We start from the raw sequence: 16,655 nt of genomic DNA on the forward strand, positions 1-16,655 counted from the left end.
AACCATTTGTACCCTCTTATTAAAATAAATACCCTGAAATTAAGAAAAATACTTGTTCCCATAATGTTTATTACACTCCACATTAGATGGGTTGATTTATAAATTGATCTCTTGACTTGTAAAAAGGGGCAAAATATGTTTAGGATCTTACTCTTCCTAAACTCTAACTTTCCAAGACACTTTTCTCTCAGTCAGATTTAGTTGCAAATATACTGGATAATGTAAATCAAATGTGGCTGCTACTCTGGGTCATACTACAGAAGATGGCTGCAACATGTGTCACAGGCGTGCTCGCTAAGTGCCAGCACACTCCTTGCCAGGCAGCGAGGCAGGGCACCGAGAGGCTGACCCTCCCCACTGGCACAGCCAGCAGAGGCGGGGAATGAGCAGATCCGGGGAGCATGGCCAGGAACACCCTTTGAACCCTGAGCCAGCCCTCCACTTCACAGAACATCTGCTTGTTTTCAATGAATCCTTAAAGTTGGTTGCTAGTTTAATTACTTAACACACTTCCAGCTCCCCTGGTTTTTTCTCTTTGAGTCTATGAGGTCTGAAAATTAAGTCTGAGAACTCATTCTAGAAAAATGCCACGTACCTCACTGCAGTCACCTTTGAAGTCCTCCCCTGGGTAAGCTGTGCACTGATGCCAGGACCTAGTTCACCCTTCAAAGCAATTTTGGAACTCTTTTTCTGGAATAGCCATCAGAGCTGTCATCATAGGGCACACAAACACACAACAATAAGGAATACAGCCTGGCAGGACACCACCATGTGTCCCTGCGAACATAACTATGAGACTCTGACACACCAAAGTTATGAAACCTTATCGAGCTGTTTGTACAGTGCTGCACTGAGCCGCAGGGGCAAGGGCGCAAACTTAATTATCAGGCCTCGTTCAACAACAGCTCTGTTGGCTATCCATTTTTTGGTAGCCTTTCCTAATTACTTTGGTTTAAAATGATCAGTTCTCTCCTGAACTTTTAGAGTTAAGTCATACTTTCTCTAAGTCAGACAGAACTAAAATCTCTCATTGCTTCAAAATGGTTTCATTTCCCCAAGTGGCTGATAACTCCTTTTTTTTTCTTGACACAAAGTCTCATTCTGTTGCCCTGGGTAGAGTGCTGTGGCATCAGCCTTGCTCACAGCAACCTCAGTCTCCTGGGTGCAAGTGATCCTCCTGTTTCAGCCTCCCGAGTAGCTGTGACTACAGGCATCCACCACCACACCCAGCTAGTGTTTCTATTTTTAGTAGAGATGGGGTCTTGCTCTTGCTTAGGCTGGTCTCAAACTCCTGAGCTCAAGGGATCCTCCCTTCTGGGCCTTCCAGAGTGCTGGGATTACAGGCGTGAGCCACCGTGGCCCACCAGCTGATAACTTCTTAAAAGGCAAGAGCACGGTCTTAGAGTTTCCCTTATGGACCTGACACTGCCAGACACAGCACAGCCTAAACAAATACACATGAGATATAAATGTGAAGCATTTAGCTTTCTGCAAAACAAGTAAACAAAAAGTAAGAGAAGAAACATATTCAGAAAACAAAAGTATGGTTAAAATTAATAATGAATGTTAATTCCCTAGATATTCTATCTAATAGGCTGACCAAACTCCCCAAATATTTATTAAAAAGTATTAATTTAGGGCTGGTGAATTTTCCTCTAGTTAGCAATCAAACATTGTCTCTGTCTAACCCACAGCCTGTAAGAATTTAAAATGTAAAGAGCAAGAACAACACTATCAAGAGTTGGAAGCTAGAAGCTCAAGTCAACCCTTAACACCAACACAGAAGATAGCAGTGTGGCCGGATTACCTCCCGGAACGGCACATCCTCTCCCTGGAGTGCCTTTGTTCCTTTCCTCGGCATCCCCCCCCCAAAAAATTTATGCTAAATATTAACATGTGCCTCTTTGACCCAGATTCTCAAAAAGGTATGAAACAGGGGAAAGGATTCTTCATGGGGTCCACACCACTCAAATTCCCAAAGATGGATTCAAGAAAAGATTCCTTTGATGTTTAATAGAATCAGACATTGGGAGTGAGACAGGCCTGTCTCCCTCCTCTATCATCGCCAACCACCACTGCTAACAATTATAAGCTTTCGGGGCTCTGAATAATTCACAGTCTCATCTGTTCTACTCAGTGCAAAGACAATGTTGAGAGTACAAGGTCACTTTTCCCCCTTCCCGACCACTGGCTTGGCCAACACAGCACCGGTCTGCATGCACGATACACCTCGTGTTTGGCACAGCTCTTCAGACAGCTTCACAGCCCTTCACCTATTTAGCTTCGGGCACAAAAACCAAGAAGGGTGCAGCGAGCACTGCGTTTCTTCCACAGTAACAAACACGGGTCGGGAAGACCCCGTCCATTACGCCGCCAAACGCCTGAAACCTCACAGCATGGCCTTCTATTATAACGTTGACCAATATCAATCCCCAGATTTATTTAAAATACCTGACTGCCTGGACACTATTGGTACTTTACATATAACTCACATTTTTTAAAAATCAAAATTAGAATAAGCCGTTTATAAGAGAGTGAAAGGTGCCCCTCTGGGGTCATCTGGAAAATCTTGCAAACTGAGAGAGACACACAATTATACTCATGAAGTGGAAGGGGAGCTGGACAGCTGGGGACGCTGAGATTTCATTCATTCATCGTCATCTGAAAGTGACACCAGCCGGAGGAGAGGAGCCATTTTTTGTAACATTGAAATAAACTCTAACCTGAAGTGTTCAATTATATATTTTTTACTTTAATTAAACTCTCTCATGTCTTATTAACCCAGACTTTGTAAAGTTAGAATGTTTTTTAAGTGCTTGAAAGGCAGACGCTGTATAATAAACACTTTCTTGAGGCAGAGGAACTGTACTACAAAGTCGTGCTGAGGTAACGCGTCCAGACCGTGGCTGCACCAAACACTGTCCAAAGACGAGCATTCAGACTCAGGCTCGGGGTTTATAGTTCTTATGCTGCTCGAAACTAATTCCCCAGGATTCTTTTTTATTATAAAAATTTTCAAAAACACTTAAAAATAGAAAAAGAAATAACTTCCGCCCACATACCCGTCACCTACGTTCAGAAAGGACTGTCACATCTGCTGTGTTTTCCCGTTTGTTCTTTATTTTCTGGATTATTTCAAAGCAAATCTGATAGTTTGAGCTCACCACGTACACCTCAGTTCCAAAGCAGTCATTTCTTTTTATTCATCCCTGTTAATTTTGGAGAACACAAATTGGCTCAGGCAATTTCTTATTTCAAATCATCCTGGAGCTGGGAGGAAAGTCCACAGACGAGTCCTCCTGCTCCATCTTGGGAGCCGGGCAGACACGTGTATTCTGCGTCTATATCCTGGAAAGGGCACAGAGAACCAAGGAAGCCTGTCACATCTGTATTAATCTGAAAAAGTAGGGTACACACCACTGCCTTCTTTGTTTGCAGGTCATGTCACCCGAGTCTAACAGCTGTGTCTAGAAGAAACGTAGCAATGATGAATAATTGCAGGATCTGTGATCTGGGTAAACAAAGGCCCCTGTTTTGTTATCACCATCTTAAATCCCTTCAGCCTGAGAATAGGACACAGAATGGATGCGTCTCGTCGCTATTATTTACATTTTCATAAGAAAAAGTTTGTGTAATTATTGCACAATTAAAAACAAACTTTTAAAAGAAAAAGAAGATTGCAGTTGTTATTTGAGCTGAAGTCAATTTTTATTTACTTATTTAATTTTAAGACAGAGTCTCACTCTGTTGCCCCAGGTAAGTGATTTAGGTATGGATGCTCTCATGGGAAGCGGTCTGCATTTTAAGCCTTTCTGACCTCTTATCCAGGTCCATTGGTACATGAATTATAAAGCACCTTATAAATGTTGCTTTAAGGCTGTATTTTGGAGGTTGATCTTTTAAAAGCTGGCACTAATAAAAAGCTGTTGGATAATAATTAACATGCTCCCAACTAAAATTAAATTTTAAAATGACAATGTAGCACCTCAGAATTATACTGAAATATGTTGGTTTATACGGCCGGGGACATGGTTTTTGTCTGTGTTCCCAGATGCATGGAGGCCAAGGCGAGAGGATCACTGGAACTCAGGAGGTATGAGGGGCCTGGGCAGCACAGTGAGACCCTGTCTCAGAAACAAAAAGTTGGTTTCTGTTCCCATGTAGGGAAATACTCGAGGTGAAATGGGATTCTGGCGATACTGTTCTCCTTTCCATGTTGGGCTACGTTTAATCTACTATTGAGAGAGATGGCAATGGCCCAAAGATCTCAGAGGAAGAACGAGGTCAGGTTTTGCTTCATGTCCCGTCTATGGGAATATTTTCCAATATTATCAGTTATTAAAGTGACAGTTACACAGACAAATGTTAACAAAATGCATGCTATTGTAGTATTAAATATTTCTAAACTGCAGGGAACTCTACCCAGACTGTTTGGGTGACTCTATGCCCCCGTTTGCTTGAGATGGTTCCTATTAAAGAAAAAAAAAACGAGAGTTTTATAACTTAAGATATGGAAGAGACTGAGTAATCCTTACTCAATGAGTTTTTTAGTCTATTAAAAGAAGAACAAGAGGAGCAGGTAGGAGTAGATGTTGAAGACAGAGGAGCAGCTGCCTCATTGTGCTTTCTCCCCGAAACACCTCATTTTAGAAATCAAAGAGGTAACTGGCCTCGTGGTTTACAAACCTGCTTCTCAAGCCTCCTTAGAGGATTTGCTGGAGCCACCTTAGAGGCTACTGAGCAAAGAGGCAAAGCCTCATTCACATTCAAGAAGATGGCTCCATGCATTTGCTTGACATAAAGGAAAGTTGGAGAAGAAAGGATCGACGCTCCCCCCGCCACACCCTTTACAGACGGTGTCCAGAGAAGTTAAGTTACAAGTCCATCTGCCCCACCAGGTTTGGGGCACAGCTGGGGCTCAATATTCTATATCACACCAACATGAAGCCTCATCTCGTTACCAAAATAAGGCGTCTGATGTACAATATGAAGGTGAGAAAAAGGGTTTATTTTTATACAGTGAGTCAGGTTCGTACTTGGTAAGAATAGATTTTCCATAAAAATAGATATTATCTATTCTAAAATTTTGGTTGAAAAGAATTCCATTCTGTGTAAAAGAAAAAAACTGTCAATGTTCATCTTTTCTCCTCTTTATTCAGGAATATAAACCTCAGCAGTAACTTCAAGTGAATAGACTGCCTGATTAGAAGCAGGGCCCTCTCCCCCAAACTCAAAACACATAGAAATATTGAATAACACACGAATTTTTCAGAAAGAAAAGTTTAAAAACACATACAGCCCACCATGAAAACAAAAAGGGAGGTCAGGGGCAGTGGCTCACACCTGTGATGCCAGCACTCTGGGAGGCGAGGCAGGTGGATCGCTTGAGCTCGAGAGTTGGAGAGCAGCCTGAGCAAGAGCGAGACCCCTTCTCTACTAAAAACAGAAAAACTAGCTGGGCCTAGTGCTGGGTGCCTGTAGTCCCGGCTACTCCGGAGGCTGAGGCAGGACGATCACTTGAGCCCAGGAGTGTGAGGTTGCTGTGAGCTATGCTGACACTGTGGCACTCTACTCAGGGTGAAAGAATGAAATTCTGTCTCCAAAAAAAAAGAAAGGAACAAAGAAAGAAAAGAAAAGAATACAAAAGAAAATCTCTGGGTACTAAACACAGAGCAGAAACTCAAGAGCCCTAAGGAGGATCAGTATTGAAGCTGAATGGTCCAAAGAAGTCTCAGCCTGAATGTTCCTTGAGGGATGTGTTTAAAGGACAGAGAATTCTGATGTCTAGATGGGATCTAGAAAATACAGAAGCTGGATTTTCTCTCTGCATGAACGTGGTGGCGAAAACGACTGCCCCATCTCGGAGAGGGAGACTGTGGCACAGAAGGGTTAGGTCACCGATAGAAAAAAGAAGTCTCTGCCACATGTGGGTGTCGAGGTGATAGTTTTACAATCCTGTGAGTCTTTGACCAAGACATTAAATAAAAAATGATATGAAACCTCCCAGGGTCCAGCAGAGGGAACTGCAGAAATATTCCACAAGGACACCACAGGCAACCTGGAACTCTTGGGGACATGGCCGAAGATGAGCTCACAGTCAAAAATTATAAAGTGTATGGAGAAAATGACTGTTACAATGGAGAGGAACCACACTCCAAGAACTACATAACCATGGAAGAATCTGTAAGAGGACGACAAAGAAAGAGAGAGAGAGGGAAGCAGAAACTACACAAATGGCTCACAAGCTCTGCATATGTTCTTACTTTCGGCTCCCATTTCCTTTTATATGCATATTAATAAGGAGGTACACTTGAGCGTCTGTCTTTATAGACTTCTAGCTCTTTGAAGCCAGGCATCAACGATGGCGTATTCATTTATCTAGTCCCATGGCAGTCTCTGCTATGAAAACACCATATACGTGTAACATATTTCATTGCATGTCTGGGATCTGAATAGTACTGATCTATATTTTATCCTAAAGATGGTAACAATAATAACTCCAAGTAATCATATTATAAGCAATAACTCTCTCTCTATATATACACACACATATATAATCTGTCATGTTTAATAAAATATTTTTAGAGCCCACATAGAACAAAGTGGGGGAGAAAAAGACCCATATGTGGCTCTGATAAAAGAGCCAAAGCAAATAAAGGAACTGTAGATCATTAAAGGCAAGGCAGTGATTTTGGAAATTGATGTGGGTTTTCTTGGGCCAGCCAAGCATCTCCGAATGGTTGGCTGGTGCCGCATGGCAAGAGAACCTTCCTTCCCTTAGCTCCATGCCAGACCTGTGCCCTGGCCCCCACCCCAACGCCGCGTGCGCTTCCTTCTCTGCTCCGCAACTTGGCCGCCCCGGGGGCTTGTTCACAGCCCCCTCTCCTGTGGCACTTGCTGCCCTTGCTGTTTGCGTAGGCATAAAACCTGGAGCACACAGCGCGTGACCCGGGGGTGCCTCACATCCCTTGTTACTCCCAAACCCACACTAGCACCATGCTGCACACAGTTGGTGCTCAACCAATTTTCATCTCTATTGATGATAGGCCAGCTCTGTGCTACAAGCATGCTGCATTAAATCAATTAAATCACGAAATGTCACAGAGGGATGGAGCTTATTTCCAGCTCCTTTTTGCACACAAGGGGCTCTGGCACCGGGAAGGGCTTGTAATAGGCCAGTGGCAGAGTTGGGCCCAGACACACCTTATTTCCTTTGCAGTCGTAGCCACCGTCATCGTGATAACCAAAGCTGACATTTGCTGGGTTCACTACAGACCACGCACACGTCAACCTCAAGAGACACTTCTTAGTATTGTGTCCCTGTTGCAATGAGGGAACAGAAACTCAGAGAGGTGAGGTTGCACAGGTCACCCAGCTCACGTGAGTTTCTTCTCAGCAATTAATTACTCTTCAGTTCTGGTCTGCACGGAATCACACAAACAAGATCAAGGCCAGGCAGAGAAGAGTCACAGGCAGTTTTGGGCTGTAACTCCACTCCCTAAGTTACAAACATTATTTAAGTGATTTTGCACGACTGTTTAAGTAGAGGCCTTCTTCTAAAACTTTCCTTGGTTGTCCAGAATTTAAAACTGCCTGCTGAATCGCATTCATTGATAAGGATGGACCACTTGGTAAAATAAAGTAAAACAAGTGATTTTACTGGCAACTTGAGTACTTCTGCCTTCAAAAGTCGGACATGTTAAAGAACTGGGACTCTTTCCTATTCTATCATCCCTTCGTGAGGCAACACTGTGCTGCTTAGATAACTCATCTGTCCCCAGGAGACATCTTGCCAAACAACTCAGCCAAAAGGGTCTGCACTATTATGACAGAAGAGTAGCTACAAAAATAAACAATAGTAGCAACCCTCCTTTTCTCTGAACGGAAAGCTTATTATTCTATCTACCTTCAAGCATCCCACAGCCCAAAAATGTAGTGTATAATTTTCCCTTTTAATAGTTGTCATGTTAAAGAGTGCTTGAAAATACTCAACTTCCCTGCAACAGATGGAAAAGAAGACAATAAAAAAATTAAAAAAAAAAAAAAGAAAAACAAAACAAAACAAAAAAATCTCCAGCTCCACCTCTAAAAACATGCTTCCCTAACATAACGTTTCTCTGAAATGAGATATTTTCACCCCAGGAAAATCTGTGGATTTGTTAACATTGCTATCTAATCCCGCGCTGAATACTCAACATAAACTAATTCCACCAAACTCGATCTTATTCTGACCACAATGCAGAATTTCCAAATCTATTATTGCCTGGGTTATGCTTTCTCTTTAAACATTCCTAAGTAATAGGGCCTGAGCTCATAGAAAAGCTATGTTTTAATACTTCCACTTTATTTTCACGTCAGGACATTCTGTTCAGACAAAGACATAAAAGGCCACTGCCAAACGGGCCTTTTATAAATGCTTCTTGCTCTTTCCACGCTATTCTTCATAATAATGAAAATAAAATTAACACAGCTCTTTCTGTTTAACAAGGTAGTCCCGTAAACAGCATGGAATTGAGATCATTTTATTTTACTTAGGAGATTTTATACAGAGCACAGAGATATAAAAATTAGCCAGGAGGAAAGGTCTATATATACATACAGACTAAGTATACTAAATATGCCCTTTTGACAGATGATAAGCATAAGATAAACAACAGAAAATCAGAAAACCTAAGAAAATTTAGCTGATAATTTTCAGTGACATATTACATCCTTGAAGGAAATAACATAGTGAAATACTGTACATTACTTAAAAATAACTGGACAGCAGTGTTTAAAAATACGGCAATGATTAATTCACCTCCAGTGGGAAAATGCCTTGATGATATGTTGAAACTTTATTTATAATAACATTTACTGATTTTTGGCACTTAAACAAATGCCACCCTCCGAGTCATTCTGAGGGAGCACAGCCTTTTGGTCACAGACTGCCAGACACCTGCATTCTTTTCAACACACGTATCACGAGTGTCCATCTCAGAGGGCCGAGGCCCTGAAGAGAATTCTTCTCATTTAAACACTCAAACACGAGGTTGTGTATTTTTACACTGTAATTCTTTGCATTTATTTGAATTCTACTCTTTTCACTTGATAAAAGGTAGACGAAAGACATCTGGCTTTGACATCTGGTGCATAAATGGGAAATGATGTGTCCACCTTAGTGACAGTGGTGTGTTCTGTTCCAACATGCCAAACACCTAAATCCCTTTTAGGGTCTCTGGGCCATCTTCTGCCTCTGCTGGGAAGTCCCTCTGGATAGACCCATATGGCCGAGATGTCTGGTCTAGAGAGAGGAAAACTCACTAGCCGGACAGGTGGGACTTGGTCAGCCAGTCTAAGCATCTTCCTTATTACACAAACACATAACCCCTTTTCTTAAGGTGCACTCATAATGCGCTGAAATGATCTTATTCTCTTATCTGCTCAATTACCTTTCTTTATAAACTTTATTATATTAAAGTATAGGTTTTGTGAGAACAAAGACCTTATTTCCATTTTATTCCCAAGGTCTAGAAATAGTGCCTCCCACGCTATAGGTGTTGGGTCAAAATCTGCTGAATGAAAACGTGTGATGTTGAGAATCTGGTGATATTTCCACAGATCTTGGGGGGAAGACACTCACGGTCTAACAGGCACAAGGAAGAAAGCGAAGAGTAAGACGCAGCTGTGCCCTGGAAGCGCATCCAGGCCGCCAGCGAGGTGCCTGACACACGCCCAGAAGAATGTCCTGCCCTGCCCTCCTTGGTATCTCCTGATGAGCAGGAAGAATGTCTAAATATGGTCATCCACCTGTTCTGGGAGCTGGCACAAAGGAGGAAACTCTGCCAACAGGCAAGATGACAGTGAAAGCTACCAATGAATCAACAACCCAATTAAACAGGCTTGTCACAGTGGCTCACACCTGTAATCCCAGCACTCTGAGAAGGTGAGGTAGGAGGATCACCTGAGCTCAGGAGTTCTCGACCAGCCTGAGCAGGAGTGAGACCACCCCCACACCCCATCTCTGCTAAAAATAGAAAAACTAGCCAGGCATGGTGGAGGGTGCCTGCAGTCTCAGCTACTCAGGAGGCTGAGGCAGAAGGATTGCTTGAACCAGGAGTTCAAGACCAGCCTGAGCAAAAGGGAGACATCCCCTGCCCCATCTCTACTAAAAATAGAAAAACTAGCCAGGCTGGTGGTGGGCACCTGTAGTCCCAGCGACTTGGGAGGCTGAGGCAGGAGGTTTGCTTGAGCCCAGAAGTTTGAGGTTGCTGTGAGTTATGATGATGCCAGGGCACTCTAGCCAGGATGACAGAGTAAGACTCTGTCTCAAAAAAATAAAAATGAAAATAAAAATCCAAGTCTAGCTTGTACAAATTGCCTGTCCACCAACTCAAACATTATCTGAGCCCGGCTCTCCCCAAGAATTTCTTCTTATGCCACTGCCATTGTGATACCAGCATGTCTCTCCAGCCTACCTCCATCTTCATCCTTACTCCGGTTGGCCCTCCTCCCTCATTCCGGCCTCCAGCAAGACAGTCCCCTGCACCTGTGTCTTTGGCATTGTTGCTGATTGATTCCTCCTCCTGCTCTAACAGGTCCATTGTTGGGAGAAGGAACACCTGGGTGTACACTTGAGAAGATGCTATTCTTACTTAAAGCATTAATAAGAGAAACATCCTTCCCAGAAAGATAACTATTTTCATGCTTTAATCTTTAGAATACAAAGCTCCTTCGTTAAATTTAAACCAAAATATTTTTGTAAAGCTCAAATTTCTGAATTGGCATTCCTTCACATTTCTCAATTTACACAGTCTCTTTGTCAGTGGAAAACAGGGTATTCACTGCCTGAAATTGCTTTGTGTCGACTGCGGCCTGCTCCTCAACTTGAATAGGGGGAGCCAAGCTCTCGGAGTGTTTTTGTCCTGGTTTTTCTTTAATTGTTTTGCACCTGCCTTCTTACAGAACATACACATCTTTCCCCCTATAATCAGCGTGTACCACTGAAATGCAGCACAATCAATAACACCTTCCTGGAAGATGTGTTAAGAGTATAAGGCTATTTAGTCAAAAAGAAACAAAGCAGAGATCTGTACTCATATCACGTTATTGATTTGCTCCCAAGAGTCAAGGATAGCTCGCCCGATCAGACTTCTTGAGGGTGTAGTTCCTCTCCACCTAAATTATCTATCTTTCAAAACTCTTGTCAGGTAGAGTTGGGGAACAGCAAGAGCTCATCTTCTGGAAATTATCTCGAACCTAAGAACGTAAACCCCAGCAACAGCATTTACTAGCAGTGAAATCACAGGGCGATGTCTTATCCTCTCACGTTGCAAGGAGGAGGATGACAGCACCTTCCCCTCGCGGGGCTGCCGTGGGAGCAAGGGAGACAGCAAAGTCCCTGGCATGGATCTGGGCTCAGCTGGTTACTCAGTTATGACTTTTTCTGGAAGACTGTTCTGTTTTCACAACAGGATATTAAGCCATAAATTCTTCTCTATTTCCACCTCGATTGACTATGCCTTCATTGATCACCTAATTACACCTCCTCCTCAACCTTCAAGAATCACAATTCATTGTCTTTTACAAATTTAAGTCAGACCTCATCACTTCCCAGTTTCAAATCAGTGCAAGACTGGAAACCATTCTAGTACGAGTGTGTTCTTAGGCGTTGACTCTTTTGTCCCCTAGATTATAAACTCGAGGAGGGACTATGTGTGTCTGTCTGTTCACTGTCTGAGTCCCAGGAGCTCAACAAATATTCAACAAATAAATGAGCACTCGAGTTTACCATTCCGAGTGGGGAGCATGGTGAAAGTGAAGCCTTGGCATCTAAGACGCCCCACCCTACAGTGCTTGAATGACTCGCTCCACAGGACAACAGGGTTTGTGAGTTTTCTGCATCTGTTCTAGTCCTGTTTCTGCTCTTGCTCCGAGACTTGACTTTGGGTTTCTGCACGCTGCCTCAAGAAGACCTGCTCTAGGGCGGCGCCTAGGGCTCAAAGGAGTGGGGCACCAGCCCCACATGTTTGAGGTGGCAGGTTCAAACCCAGCCCTGGCCAACAACTGCAAAAAGAAAAAAAGAAGAAGAAGACCTGCTCTAATCTCATTTCCTTTGTTTCTTTACCAGGTGAATCTTGTGCAACTCTAATAATCACCACATCTAAGCCTGTGATAACCCAACTTGGCAGTTTCCAATGACCACTGTGTATTAACAAAGCATTATTGCTTTACAGAATGGGTGGGGAGGATATTTTTAGAATGATGGGACATTTCTTTTCCTTACTGACTCTTGGCTGAATTGCTATATTGAGAATTGAAATTTTCAACCTACAGCTGGGATTAATGATGTACAGTTAATTAAAAAGTCATTATTATGAAAAAACGCAAACCAATAAATTAGTCTACCCAATGTTTGCAAAAATAAGTCAATTACTAAATAATAAACCCACATCTTGACTGGTCTATGTGGAAATGGGTAGACCAAAATTTTTGCTTATGTTCCCCATATGATGATTGATCCTATATTTCTATTTCTCTGTTGCGAGAATTGTGAAAATAAACTACATCTAATCAGCTTAAACTGGCCTGATGGTCTCAAAGACTCAGCAAGGGCAGAGCTGCCTCCCAGGTTCACACACCCTCCGTGAATTTACCTGGTAAATCCCCACTGCATCTGTTCCTATGGAAAAAAAAATTAAAAATAAAAAAGCATCTCAGAGCTGAGATTAGACTTTTAGACCCTCCTGAGCGATAATCCTTACTTCGACATTGACTTTCTTTGTGGGGTTTGGCGAATCGGTTTTCTCCTCTATAATACAGGGATAATAACGCTTTAGTCAAATGGATGCTGTGAGAATTAATTACTGTTCTACAGTTTATTGAAGATGGGAAGCCCTGTAAAAATATTGCTACTGCTTATAGGATTGAGGTCCAAAGACAAAGGCGTCACACATAGTAAAGAAATCAAAACACTGCAAAATCCCTACTGTTTCCCTCTCTTGCAGTGCCCCTCCTTCTTAACTCAGGTGAAAACTGGGCAGAACAATTTTCAAGGACACATCCCTTCTCCTGTGATGAGAATTGAAATGCATCAATGGACCCACCTGTTTGTAACGTGCTGGGCCTTCACGTCTGCACAACGGAAGGACGGGAAGGCCTCAGCTACTTACTCATGAGGATCACAAGGGGGAGAAAAAGAAAAGCCTTTGTTTCTATCCAATTCCTTTGACCCTGAACCAGGGTCTTTCTAAATCAATGGATGCCCTAAAGACTAAATTTCAGGGAAACATCTTTTCAGCAGCACTTAGGAAGAGAGAGGGTGGTTAGATTTGAACTGCCGAGAAAAAAGAATGGGTCCTGTGGTAAAGTGAGAAGTAACTCTCTATAAAGACCGAGCCCTGTTCTAGGGAAATGTGATCGGTTATAATAAACACCGAGAGCCCTCCAGACACTGCTTGTCTTAGCAGAAAGAATTTCCATATCCTCAAGTACAGTTTTGGAATGACGAGAGATAAGAGAACACAGGTCCCATAGGGATTAAGGAAGGTAGGGACTTGATTTTGTTCCAAAACCAAAATAAAGTAAGAGCTTTTGAGACACTACCTATTATCAGTGTTTGCACAAAGCTTATTTTTACAGAGATGTCGATCAACCCAGGATCCACAACTTAGGTTGAATGTAGAGAAAATACAATTTTTAGAATAGTTTCATAGTCGTATCGCAGAGATCACAATTCTGAAGTGGCCTCTAAGAATATAAAATAATTAAGACTATTTTGACTGTAGCGGCTCGGCCTGTCAGCAGAACTGAATGGGATCTAGAGGCTCTACGTGAACACGCTCGGAAAGGGGAGATGAGTGTGAGGCTTGGGCTACTATTGGTGTCTGTTCCTGGTCCCGCAGTTTGTGTGTTGTTGCCTTTCCTTATAGGTCCCAAGTCTTCCATTTACCCTTGGTCAGCGGTCCGGTACTTTCACGTTTATATTTTGTAAAAAGCGATCATTTGGGTTTAACTTCCCCTTCCTCGCTTCTTTTTTCCTCTCTTGCCCCTGAATCCCCTTTGGGACTAGGTGGCCAGGGCTGTGACCCGCCTCACCCATGCCTGCTGACTCCTGACTCACAGAGACACCACTGTGGACCATACGAATTCTGCCACAGATTTACACCCATGCACAGGCGAGGGGAAACTCTCAAATCTGTAAGAAAACTGGCTTGACCAAATTGTCTGTTTTAAAATCTCTGCATTAATTTATTAATTCCTGCACTGTGAGTTCTTCAAATAATTTTTTTAAAGGACAATAAAGTTTGAATACATTCACTTTCTCTGTGGAGTAAATAGCTCGTGACATTTTAATAAACTTTCCCAATTAAACCGCTTACATTTCATTTAGTTGTGTCACTTAGGTATAACAAATGTGATGCAGCCACCAGATTATCAGGTGTGGCACTTAATTGCTGTAAAACCTGCAGCTCTTCATCATTTATCTTTACACACCAGTCACCCGAAAGTAGAGTGTTTGTGTCTCCCCACTTTGCTTACAAAGGACGCACGGATTCCAAAATAATGTCAGGTGACTTCCTCATGATCTTGGCAATTTTTATTCAGAAAAAAGATGAAGGGATTAGAACATGGGGATCTCCAAAACCAACCTTCGAGGTACCCGAATGGCTCTTCTCTCTGGCCTTGGTGGGGAGCTGCTAGAACAACTCAACATGACCTGGAAATGTGTACAAGCAGAGTTACCGCATGTGATGCAATCGTACAGACTGTGTGACTTGTAATGGCATGTTCACGATAACAATCCAATGTTTAAACATCGGGGTACTGTAAGACTGGGGAGAGGGAGAGTCAGCAGAGCAGTCTTGCTGGAAATTTCCCCAACTAGGAGCAGCTCTCACCAAAGCCTTCTGCGGAAAAATCTTCACAAGCAGCTGTTAAAACTAATACCATATTCATTTAATTTTTTTTAGAGATAGAGTCTTGCTTTGTCACCCACGGTAGAGTGCAGTGGCATGATCATAGCTCACAGCAGCCTCAAACTCCTGGGCTCAAGCAATCCTCCTGCCTCAGCCTCCTGAGCAGCTGGGACTATAGGCACATGCCACCACTAATAATTTTTAATTATTATTATTTTTGGAGACATTGTCTCATGCTGTTACCCTGGGTAGAGTGCCATGGCATCATCATAGCTGATAGTAACCTCAAATTCCTGGGCTCAAGTTGTCCTCTTGCCTCAGCCTCCTGATTAGCTCCCCACCGCACCTGATTAGTTTTTCTATTTTTAGTAGAGATGGGGTCTCACTGTTGCTCAGGCTGGTCAGGCGATTGCTTAGGTGATCCACCTGCAGTGCCGGGATTACAGGTATGAGCCACTGTGCCTGGCCTTTTTTTCCTGTACAGATGGGTCTTCCATGTTGCCAAGGCTGGTCTTGAACTACTGGCCTCAAAAGTGATTCAAAATGCTGGGGTTACAGGCATGAACTACTATACCACGTCTTTCTTTTCTTATTCTCTCAAATAAAAACTATTATTCTTTAAATGTGAATTTGTTGTTTGAGAAGCCTAAAAGTTTAGAGTTAAGTCAGATAAAGAAGGTGTATATAACTGAAGACTCAGTGATAGGAACACAGGGTGATGACATTAATTAGACCACATTCCTACACATCCCCTGACTGGGGTGCCGCCGAGAAGACATCCCCCTCGCAACACTGGACCAGCCACAGCCACCGGGGTGCTCACTCTGTGAAAGGCAATGTTCATTTTAGTGGTGGAGTTCTGGAAGGTTTTGCTTTTAATGTAGTCTTTTAGAATGACAAATTGCTAGTCCAGAGCTTTCCCTAAAAGTTTAGTGTGTGTTCCATGAATATTTATTGAATGAGTGACTGTTTTGAAAAAAATGAATTAAGCTCTAAATACTTTCTTTTTCTTGGCATGGGGATAACTATTATTATTATCAGCCAGTAACTGACAATTTTTTTGAGTTATCAATATTATATTTTGAGTGCAGCATCTTGATTTGTTTTTATGTGTTCTAGATAGTATGGTAGAATAATTCACCTATTTATTTGTGAATAAGAAAAACCTTTATTTGAGAAGTCTGGGGTATTTTTCAGTAGAACCATTCATAATTGGGGTGAAGTATCAAAAACAAACAAAGGCATAGAAAGAAGCTCTTACTACAGATCGTCCCCCCAACTGTATAATTCTCATTGTAGGTAAACATCATTTAATAGGCAGTAAATGTATTACACTAGGTTAGCAAGTTGGCTATGTGGAGCTGCTTGTTCTGACACCCATTTTTTTGCTCTGTTTCATCTTACTAGGCAACACAATAGAAAAAGGGGAACTCAAAAAGTAACTTTTTTAGGGGAACACTTCTACACTGTTGGTGAGAATGTAAATTAGTATAGCAACTATGGAAAAGCATATGGAGGCGCAGCAAAAAACTAAAATCAGAACTTCTATATGATCTAGCAATTCCACTACTGGGTAACCATCCAAAGGAAAGGAAATCACTGTATCAGAAAGACAGCTACACTCCCATGTTTACTACAAGTATTCAAATGGCCAAAATACAGAATCGCTCTGTGTGCCCACCAGCGGAAGAATGGATAAAGAAAATGTGGTCCATATACACAGTGGGATATGATTCAGCAATAACAAAGAACGAAGGC

The 16,655-nt window shown here is 42.4% G+C and overlaps 1 protein-coding gene across 1 annotated transcript in view; it reads left to right on the forward strand.

The window, feature by feature from the left end:
- The first annotated feature begins 6,075 nt into the window (after positions 1-6,075).
- LOC100955453 (glyceraldehyde-3-phosphate dehydrogenase-like) overlaps positions 6,076-16,655 on the forward strand; it is a 33,075-nt gene continuing 22,495 nt past the window's right edge. The window contains exon 1 of the mRNA XM_023514914.1: positions 6,076-6,183. Coding sequence (XP_023370682.1) covers positions 6,076-6,183 — 108 coding nt within the window. The remainder of the gene's footprint in view (positions 6,184-16,655) is intronic.

Source organism: Otolemur garnettii, unplaced genomic scaffold, assembly GCF_000181295.1.
Source record: "Otolemur garnettii isolate 467f Iridium unplaced genomic scaffold, OtoGar3 scaffold00061, whole genome shotgun sequence".
Taxonomy (NCBI): domain Eukaryota; kingdom Metazoa; phylum Chordata; class Mammalia; order Primates; family Galagidae; genus Otolemur; species Otolemur garnettii.